General features: G+C 38.6%; 1 protein-coding gene across 6 annotated transcripts in view; it reads right to left on the bottom strand.

Moving 5' to 3' along the window:
* Positions 1 to 11,351, bottom strand: part of ZNF484 (zinc finger protein 484) — a 38,830-nt gene that overhangs the window by 8,435 nt on the left and 19,044 nt on the right. For 5 of the 6 annotated variants that reach the window (XM_011999431.1, XM_011999434.1, XM_011999433.1 and 2 more), the window contains 2 exons: positions 2,179 to 2,305; positions 1,797 to 1,889 (listed from right to left, as the gene is read on the bottom strand). The exons of the other annotated variant lie outside the window; for it this stretch is intronic. In XM_011999431.1, the coding sequence (XP_011854821.1) occupies positions 1,797 to 1,889; positions 2,179 to 2,305 (220 nt within the window). The remainder of the gene's footprint in view (positions 1 to 1,796; positions 1,890 to 2,178; positions 2,306 to 11,351) is intronic. 6 annotated transcript variants of the gene reach the window in all.

Raw genomic sequence — 11,351 nt, 5'->3', positions numbered from 1 at the left:
GGCAGAGCTTGCAGTGAGCCGAGACTGCACCACTGCACTCCAGGCTGGGCAACAGAGCGAGACTCTGTATAAAAAAAAAAAAAAGAAAAGAAAATGTCAGCAGTTGAACATCAAAAATGAAGGATACAGAATGAGATGTTCAAAGTATTTTATTAGGAAATATAAATTAAATAATAATTAGAAATTAAAACCCATCAGATTAGCCAAATTATTAAAAATTTGGATAACACTAGGTATGGATAGGGATGTGGGAAACCTAATACCCTTGTACAAAGTTCCAGGGACTACAGAGTGACACAGCCAATCTGGAAAATAATGTGCTTATACCTCATCATATTAAGTATTAGTATGCCCAATGATAAAGCAATCCCACTCCTCTTCCTTAAGAAAGTCTCATTTCTGGCCGGACACGGTGGCTCACGCCTGTAATCCCAGCACTTTGGGAGGCCGAGGCGGGCGGATCACGAGGTCAGTAGATCGAGACCATCCTGGTGAACACAGTGAAACCACATCTCTACTAAAAATACAAAAAATTAGCCAGGCGTGGTGGCGGCGCCTGTAGTCCCAGCTACTCGGGAGGCTGAGGCAGGAGAATGGTATGAACCTGGGAGGCAGAGCTTGCAGTGAGCCGAGATTGCGCCACTGCACTCCAGCCTGGGGGTCAGAGTAAGACTCCATCTCAGAAAAAAAAAAAAAAAGGAAAAAAAAAGAAATTCTCATTTCCAATAAGAATAATTCATGAAGAAACGTATTGCGGTACTGTTTGTAGTAGCTGAAAAACTGGACAAGTAAAATGTGGTATATATGTGCACTACAGAATGATATGTAGAAATTAGAAAAATGCATTGCAACATGGACCAATTTGAGAAAAAAAAACTGAGTAGGATATATAATATAGTACCTACCATTTCTACAAATTAACAATGCTACAACTCAGATTTTACAAATATCCCACAAATTTAAGGATAAACGGCAAAACATGTCAAATATATTAGAACAGTTGCCTCTTGGAAGGATAAAAATGAGTATGGAGACTGAGGATTAAAAAGAATAAATAAAATAAGAGGAGAGCCTTAAACACACTGATGATGATATTAACTAAAAACTAAGGCTATAATTATTAACTCAATCTTCTGTACAGGATATACCTGTACATGAGATTAAAAAAACTTTTTGTAAGATATGAAAATAAATAAATTAGAAAGATCAAGTCGGTGTTGTGTTGCACTAGCCAAGCAGGAATAAAATGTCAATGGTACCGTCAAAATCAACAGTTAGAGAAGAGGCATGGGGGGACTTCAGATAAGCCCATCTCTAGATGACAATTCTGAGGTACTTACGGGAAAGAGACAAAATGAGAAGAAACAGCAGGAACTGAAGTTGTAATGCACAGTAATTTTTTAAGAAGGTAGATCTATAAGTATTTGAATGCATAAGGAAATGATCTAAGACCCTGATGGAGGTAGAAAGAATAAAACTTTTCTAGGGAAAGAGAGGAAAAAAGCAAGAAAGCAGGACCCTAGAAAGTAGAGTGTGACATGATCCAAATAACCAGTAATTGTAGCACATTCCCTCCTAAAAAGCCAAGCAAAGAAGAAGGCATTGATATGAGAAGGGATCTTAAGTGGGGTTAGCATTTAGATATCCAAGGGTCCTTGTCTAATAACTGCTCTATCCAAGCAGTTCTAAAAGTCATATTAATGACACAGCAAAGTTGTGCAAAGTTGTGCACAGCCTCTCCCAGTACAAATACAGCTGAGTCATACTGCCTGCCATGCTCTTGGTTCCCTTCTCACCTGGATGGCTCTGACCGGAGAGCTCACCATCCAACATACATGGCTCTTCTTGTTCCAAGCTGAAGATGACTTCTGGTTTGGGAACTTGACATCCTGTTAACAGGAGATGATAGAGGACTTGGTTTCAGAGGCCATACAATGAAGCATTCCATTTGTTTTCCAAAAAAGTTCACTGGGAACAGAGGAATATTCACACGACCCAAAAGAGATTATTAAGAACATGGGACAAAATAAGGACAAAACTATTACACACTTTAGATGTCCTGCAGTCTTTAGAAGTCCCACATACCTCAGAAAACACAGACTTCAGCAATTCTACTGAGAAAAAAATATATACTCAATTAGGTGCTGTCTACTGTGTACCCAGCAGAGCTGTGCTTACCCACTGAGATCAAGTTGAAATAGTTTTCCAGCATCACTTCTCTGTACAGGCTTTTCTGAGCAAGGTCTAATTGTTGCCACTCATCCCTACTGAAGTCTACAGTTACATCCTTGAATGACACTGATTCCTGTGAAAAACAAACAAACAAACCAAAAAAACCCCTTTCAATGTGAAGGATCAAGATTACAGAATGGAAACAAGACAGGGCCTTATTTTTTATTTTTTTATTTTTAGAGCAGGTCTAGAATATCTTTTATTCTACATTTAGCTTAGTTTTACTATTTTTTTTAAATTATACTTTAAGTTCTAGGGTACATATGCACAACATGCAGGTTTGTTACACATGTATACATGTGCCATGTTGGTGTGCTGCACCCATTAACTCATCATTTACATTAGGTATATCTCCTAATGCTATCCCTCCCCACTTCCCCCATCCTACAACAGGCCCCGGTCTGTGATGTTCCCCTTCCTGTGTCCAAGTGATCTCATTGTTCAATTCCCACCTATGAGTGAGAACATGAGGTGTTTGGTTTTTTGTCCCTGTGACAGTTTGCTGAAAATGATGGTTTCAAGCTTCATCTATGTCCCTATAAAGGACATGAACTCATCCTTTTTTATGGCTGCAAAGTATTCCATAGTGTATGTGATATACAATATACTATAAAGAACCTCTACAACTCAACGACAATAAACAACATAATTTTTAAAATGGGTAAAAAGCTTAAATAGACATTTCTACAAGGAAGATATACACATAGTCAACAAGCATATGAAAAGATGCTCAACATCATTAATCAGTAGGGAAATGCAAATTAAAACTACAAATACTACCTCACACCCATCAGGATGATAAAGAAAATGTCTAAAATTGACTATAATGATGGCTGTACAACTGAGTGAATATACTAAAAATCAATACATGGTACACTTTAAATGGTAAACTGTGTGGTGTATGAAGGGGAGGGCTCTTTTTTGGCACTGCCATTTCCAGATGGGATGCAGTAGCTTGGCAGTCCAGTGCTTCTTTCAAGAATGAACTGTAAATGCCAGATGCAATACTTGAAATCATCTGTTTCACAGCACTGGAAAGCTGCTGAGGTAACAAGAAATACAGGGGCTAAGACTGGAGAGGAGAGAATACTGAAGATTGAAGCTGACTTATTCAGTCACTTGGACAGTGGGAGCATTTACCAATTCTGGGTGTGGACAAAAGCTGGATTCTCGTTTTGTCCTGTCTACTGGAGAATGCAGTGGAAGGCTGCAGCTGGTTAACACAGAAACTAACATAACTCAAACACAGGCCATTTTCCCCTCAGGATATTTACTGAATTCTAGGGTATATAGGGCAGAAGACTAAAACTGTAAGCAGACAGCCTTTGAAGAGCAAAGCAAAAGTCTAGTATCTGTTAAGAAAATAGTTGGGCATCTATCAGGAGGAGGGTCTTTAGAGGACAAAAGGACTCTCAGCTGAAAATTCTCAGTAGCCAAGGTTATCCAGAGGTAAACTGAGTCTTAGCAGAGCTTCAACCCAGCCTTGATTCAACACTGTCCCTGACTGGATGTACATGTTCTCCCTTCCCTCCTTTTGCTGACATAAGGAAAGATGAATCCTCTGTGGAGAAAGATAACACCATCCAGATCCTGTTCAACTTTTCTTCTTTTTTTTCTTCTTAGACAGGGTCTTGCTCTGTCATCCAGGCTGAAGTGCACTGGCACAAACACGGCTCGCTGCAGCCTCGACCTGGGCTCAAGCAATCCTCCTGTCTCAGCCCTGCAAGTATCTGGGACTACAAGCTTATGCGACCATGCCCAGCTAATTTCTCTATCTTTTGTAGAGATGGGTTTTGCCATGTTGCCCAGGCTGGTCTGGAACTCTTGAGCTCAAGTGATCCGCCTGCTTCAGTCTCCCAGGTATGAGCCCTGCCTACAACTTTTTATACACGGTGTTTAAAACAAACAAACAAACAAACAAAAAGATAGGACCACATATTCAAAATCAGAGAAGGAAAAAATTCAATAGAAACAGTCACACAGAGAACGGGAATTAGATGAAAAGATGACTATCTTTAGAGAATTGGTTTTTATAATAAAGAATCAAATGGAAATTCAAAAATTGAAAAATCTAATATCTAAAATTAAGAAGTTCTTATACAGGTTTAACAGCAAAATACAGAATTTCTGAAATGGAAGAGAAGTAAATAGAAAATATCCAAACTGAAGCAGAGATTTTTTTTTAAAGAAAAAAACCACAGGAGCATTAGGAATATTTGTGACATAGTAAAAAGGTATAACCTATCAGAGTCTGAGAAGTTAAAGAGGAGAGTGCAGGGCTTCCCCCACCCTACAACAGGCCCCGGTCTGTGATGTTCCCCTTCCTGTGTCCAAGTGATCTCATTGTTCAATTCCCACCTATGAGTGAGAACATGCGGTGTTTGGTTTTTTGTCCCTGTGACAGTTTGCTGAAAATGATGGTTTCAAGCTTCATCTATGTCCCTACAAAGGACATGAACTCATCCTTTTTTATGGTTGCAAAGTATTCCATAGTGTATGTGATATACAATATACTATAAAGAACCTCTACAACTCAACGACAATAAACAACATAATTTTAAAAATGGGTAAAAAGCTTAAATAGACATTTCTACAAGGAAGATATACACATAGTCAACAAGCATATGAAAAGATGCTCAACATCATTAATCAGTAGGGAAATGCAAATTAAAACTACAAATACTACCTCACACCCATCAGGATGATAAAGAAAATGTCTAAAATTGACTATAATGATGGCTGCACAACTGAGTGAATATACTAAAAATCAATACATGGTACACTTTAAATGGTAAACTGTGTGGTGTATGAAGGGGAGGGCTCTTTTTTGGCACTGCCATTTCCAGATGGGATGCAGTAGCTTGGCAGTCCAGTGCTTCTTTCAAGAATGAACTGTAAATGCCAGATGCAATACTTGAAATCATCTGTTTCAAAGCACTGGAAAGCTGCTGAGGTAACAAGAAATACAGGGGCTAAGACTGGAGAGGAGAGAATACTGAAGATTGAAGCTGACTTATTCAGTCACTTGGACAGTGGGAGCATTTACCAATTCTGGGTGTGGACAAAAGCTGGATTCTCGTTTTGTCCTGTCTACTGGAGAATGCAGTGGAAGGCTGCAGCTGGTTAACACAGAAACTAACATAACTCAAACACAGGCCATTTTCCCCTCAGGATATTTACTGAATTCTAGGGTATATAGGGCAGAAGACTAAAACTGTAAGCAGACAGCCTTTGAAGAGCAAAGCAAAAGTCTAGTATCTGTTAAGAAAATAGTTGGGCATCTATCAGGAGGAGGGTCTTTAGAGGACAAAAGGACTCTCAGCTGAAAATTCTCAGTAGCCAAGGTTATCCAGAGGTAAACTGAGTCTTAGCAGAGCTTCAACCCAGCCTTGATTCAACACTGTCCCTGACTGGATGTACATGTTCTCCCTTCCCTCCTTTTGCTGACATAAGGAAAGATGAATCCTCTGTGGAGAAAGATAACACCATCCAGATCCTGTTCAACTTTTCTTCTTTTTTTTCTTCTTAGACAGGGTCTTGCTCTGTCATCCAGGCTGAAGTGCACTGGCACAAACACGGCTCGCTGCAGCCTCGACCTGGGCTCAAGCAATCCTCCTGTCTCAGCCCTGCAAGTATCTGGGACTACAAGCTTATGCGACCATGCCCAGCTAATTTCTCTATCTTTTGTAGAGATGGGTTTTGCCATGTTGCCCAGGCTGGTCTGGAACTCTTGAGCTCAAGTGATCCGCCTGCTTCAGTCTCCCAGGTATGAGCCCTGCCTACAACTTTTTATACACGGTGTTTAAAACAAACAAACAAACAAACAAAAAGATAGGACCACATATCCAAAATCAGAGAAGGAAAAAATTCAATAGAAACAGTCACACAGAGAACGGGAATTAGATGAAAAGATGACTATCTTTAGAGAATTGGTTTTTATAATAAAGAATCAAATGGAAATTCAAAAATTGAAAAATCTAATATCTAAAATTAAGAAGTTCTTATACAGGTTTAACAGCAAAATACAGAACTTCTGAAATGGAAGAGAAGTAAATAGAAAATATCCAAACTGAAGCAGAGATTTTTTTTTAAAGAAAAAAACCACAGGAGCATTAGGAATATTTGTGACATAGTAAAAAGGTATAACCTATCAGAGTCTGAGAAGTTAAAGAGGAGAGTGCAGGGAAGAAGTAATATTTGAAGAAAGTAATGGCTGTGAATAACATCAACCCTTAGGATTCAAGAAGCTCTTCAAATACCTCTTTACAAAACTGCAAATATTGACTATGCAAAACAATAACAGTACTATTCTCTGGGAGGTTTAAAATATATGCAGAATTTAAATTCATGGAAATAATAATGCAAAAGTGGGAGGCAGCAAATAGAATTAAAATGTTTTAGTATCCTAGCATTATTAAGGAGATAAAATAGTAAGTTCAAGATGGATGTTTTAATATCTAGGGTAACAAATAAATAGTAAAAGAATTATAACAAGTAAACAAAGGAAAAAATTAAAGAGTAAAAAATTATGTAATATAAAAAGTCAAGAAAGCAATGAAAAAATAGGTAGTTCAAATCAAAAAGGCTGGGCGCGGTGGCTCACGCCTGTAATCTCAGCACTTTGGGAGGCTGAGGCAGGTGGATCACGAGGTCAGTAGATCGAGACCATCCTGGCTAACACGGTGAAACCCCGTCTCTACTAAAAATACAAAAAAATTAGCCGGGTGTCGTGGTGGGCGCCTGTAGTTCCAACTACTCGGGAGGCTGAGGCAGGAGAATGGTGTGAACCCGGGAGGCGGAGCTTGCAGTGAGCCAAGATTGCACCACTGCACTCCAGCCTGGGCAACAGAGTGAGACTCCATCTCAAAAAAATAAATAAATGAATAAAAACTAAAAAATAAAAACTAATAGTAAGGTAGTATATATAAATTCAAGTACATTAGTAATTACATTAAGTGTAAATGCCTTAAACATTCAAGTTAAAAGCAAGGATTGAAACTTCTGGTTCTAAAAAACAAAACAAAACAAAAAAAGAGTGCATTCCACCCCATTCCTCCTGCTAATTACCTAAAATCTAGAAAAATACATAAAGCATCTATCAGAAGACTAACTGGTGGAGAAAAGAAAGTAGAACCTAAGGACTTAAAAAACAACATAGTAGTGAGTTCCCTAGGACTGCTTAGAGGGAGAGAGGGAGCTCCTACGTACTGCAAAATGAGCACTAGAGGAGCTTGCAGCCTGGAAGAACCAGTGAGCACAGACAAAAAAGGCCTCCCCAAAGCATACATTTTCCAGTCAAATAATCTGAAATAGGGCAGCACTACAGGATGGGCCCTTTTGACTACACATACCTGCAAAGTTCAGAAGTACCCAAGAACACCCTCACTTCTTACACCTACTGCAAGCAGGGGGATTTCCCAGGATCACCCGTACTTCTGACACCAGTTCCAAGTCAGGGGTCCCAAGACCACCCTCAGTTTCCATAATTCGCTGGAAGAACTCACAGAAATTAGAAAAGCCATTATACTCATCGCTATGGTGTTATACAGTGGCTTTACAATGAAAGGATACAGATCAAAATCAGCCAAGGAAAGATGTGCTTAACACAGGGTCAAAGAGAGTTCCAGGTGTGAGCTTCCAGTGCTTTTCTCCCAGTGGAGTCATATGGACAGCACTTACTTCTCCCAGCGATGATGTGTGATGATAATATGCATGGAGTATTGCCAACTGGGGAAGTTCACTTGAGTCTTGATGTCCAGAGTTTCTACTGAGACGTGATCATGTGGACATGAATGACTCCCATTGTGGCTGATCTTAGTCTCCAGCCCCTTTGGAGCTGATATTGCATGGCCAAGGTACCCCACTATAAACCACATGTTGGCATAGAATATTCAGTGTGGCCCAAAGCTCCCACTGTAATCGCATTGTCATTATATACCATCTTGCATGGCCCAAGCAAGACCTGCAAGACATTCTAAAGATTTAGAGGTTACCTCCCAGGAGCTGAGTGCAAAAGCCAAACCTCTCTTTAGGCAAAGTTAATTCTTTACTGCACAACAGTATACTCGAGGTGAAAACTACAAAAGATGCATCCTTTGCCTTCTTCACCAAACAATGTGACTCCAAGATGGTGGGGTGGAGCTCTCTCAACCATCCCAACTGCATTAGCTCAAAGAGAGGTAGCACCCCTCTTGCCTCTCCAGCAGGCATTATATATACTGTATTGGCTAACCCTACCCCAAATTAAGTGAATGACAGCAAAGAAATACCTACCTTCTCCTTCCAATAGAGAGTGGAGGATGGACTATGGAGAAAGTTATAAAAAGGGGTTCTTTAAAGATGTGTATGATGCCCTGGGCACACCTATGAGCAGCCCATGTATAAAGTCAATCAGAATCAACATAGAAAAAGCTTTCAGGGCTGAACTAGGGTATGGGATACTGTCCAGGTTTCAAATTGTCTTCTGGGTTGCACAAAAATGAGGGAGACCAAAGTAGAACTGCAAAGACTTTCAAAACTTAAGTTGAATTTGAACTACAGCCCATAAAAATAGACCAAGACAGGTACTCTAAACCTAAATGTGTTGACAACTGCTAAAATAGAGGATTTAAAGAGAAAACAGAATCTCATAACATGATATTTAGAATGTCCTAAATAAAGCCAAAATTATTCATCATCTTAAGAACCAAGAAAATCTCAACTCAAATGAGAAAAGAGCATCAACAGATAGCAACACTCAGATGAATCAGATGTTGGAATTATTTGTCAAGCATTTAAAGTAGCTAACTAAAAGTGTTGCAACAAGCAGCTGTAAATAGTCTTGAAACAAGTAGAAATATACAAATTCTCAGCAAAGAAATAAAAGGTATGAGGAAGAACAAAATGAAAATTTTAGAACCAAAAAATACAATAAATGAAATTAAAAACCTCACTGGATGATCTCAACAGCAGAATGGAGATCCAAAGAAAACAATCAGTTACCTCAGTTACCTGTAAGATAGATAAATAGAAATTATCCGTATCTGAACAATAGAAAAAATAATTGATGAAATGATTGTTTCATCAATTCCCTTGGGCTGTATTCAGCCTAAGGGACCCAGTGGGACAATAACAGAACAGCCAACAATCATTTCATCAGTCCTACAAGGAATGAAAAAGTAGGATGGGAGACCGGAAAAAGATTTGAAGAAATAATAGCTGAAAACCTCCCAAATTTGGTAAAAGGCATAAATGTATAGATTCAAGTAGCTGACCAAATCTCCAAAAGGAAAACCTCAAATAAATCCATGTCTAGATACATTGTAAGATTTGTAAAATCCAAATTCAAGAATAGAACCTGAAAACAGTCAGAGAGAAATGACACATTACCTGTAGGGAAAGGGCAATTTGAACAAGAGTGAATTTCTCATTAAAAACCACAGATGTCAAAAGGAAGTGGCACCATATTTTTCAAGTGCTGAAGGGAAAGAGCTATCAAAATTGAATTCAATATTCAGTGAAAATAAAATAGGCTCTGTTTAAATTCTCTTAAACTTAATTCTGAGGAATTATCTGCCATTGGTAGTTAAGAAAGAAGTCTGAAAAAAATAAAAAAGGAATTAACTGCCATACATTTATGAAGCATAATTACTTAGGTAATTCTTAGGAATTACCTGCCATATATTTACTAAGCAAGATGTTCAGAACTTTATGTTGTGAACATCTTCACAACTTTACACAATATGCTTCAAGACATCAAAGAACTTACAACAATTGTCTCAGAGATTATAAAGGGTATAAGAGATGTGCAAAGTATAGCATGACCCCAAATAGAAGAAAATTCTACATGGAGTGTAAGACTAAGTTCTGTAGAGTTGATGAAACTTAAGCTTAGTCTTGGGAGATGACATGTTTAATGCAAGCAGAGTAGGGTAAAGTGATTTTTAGAAGGGAGCAGCGTGAGCAAAGGTATAAAGTCAGGAAAATACATGATAAATTCAGGGAACTACAAATTAGTCTGCATAATGAGAGGTCTGTATGCAGTGAAGGAAAGGTGTTTATGACAAAAGATGATTAAATTTGTGTTTAAAACTGCCAAGAAGATGCTGGTGAGGTTGTGGAGAAATAGGAACGCTTTTACACTGTTGGTGGGAATGTAAATTAGTTCAACCATTGTGTAAGACAGTGTGGTGATTCCTCAAAGATTTAGAAGTGGAATTTGACCTAGCAATCCCATTGCTGGTTATATACCCAAAGAAATATAAATCATTCTATTATAAAGATAAATGCATGCATATGTTCATTGTGGCACTATTCACAATAGCCAAGACATGGAATCAACCCAAATGCCCATCAATGATAGACTGGATAAAGAAAATGTGGCATATATGCATCATGGAATACTATGCAGCCGTAAAAAGGAATGAGATCATGTCCTTTGCAGGGATATGCAGGGAGCTGGAAGCCATTATCCTCAGCAAACTAATGCAGGAACAGAAAACCAAACACTTGATGTTCTCACTTATAAGTGGGAGCTGAACACACGGACACAGGGTGGGGAACAACACTCACTGGGGCCTATCAGGGAAGGGTTGGGGGTGGGAGAGCATTAGGGAAAAGAGCTAATGCATGCTGGGCTTAATACGTAGGTGATGGGTTGATAGGTGCAGCAAACCATCATGACACACGTTTACCTGTGCAACAAACCCGCACATGTACCCTAGAGCTTAAAATAAAAAATAAAAAAAAGACTATCAAGAAATGGCATGGAGAATACATTTGAATGAGCAAGAGTGGAAGTCCAGGCAATATTTCATGTGAAAGAATAAAACACCTAAGTTGGGGGTAAAATATTATTTAACAGGAATATAGAAAAAGAAATTGGTGTAGATAGTAATTAGAATTGATAGATGCAGTAAGAAAAAGGAGGGACTAAAGTGAAATTCTCAATTATTCGTTTTGTATACTCTGAGATTATGGTGTCATATACTGAAGTAGAGATGATGAATGGGAAAAGGTTGGAGAAAGGGAACCAGATAAAATCACTTACGTTTTGCACATATTGAGATTACAGGGATTAAACATGTAGGCAGGCATGTTTAATCCCTGTAATTAACAGGAAGGAAGTTAGGCAGGAAGTT

This window comes from Mandrillus leucophaeus, unplaced genomic scaffold, assembly GCF_000951045.1.
Source record: "Mandrillus leucophaeus isolate KB7577 unplaced genomic scaffold, Mleu.le_1.0 Scaffold593, whole genome shotgun sequence".
Taxonomy (NCBI): domain Eukaryota; kingdom Metazoa; phylum Chordata; class Mammalia; order Primates; family Cercopithecidae; genus Mandrillus; species Mandrillus leucophaeus.
Note: the sequence above shows the minus strand (reverse complement) of the source record. Positions and strands in the feature narration are given on the sequence as shown.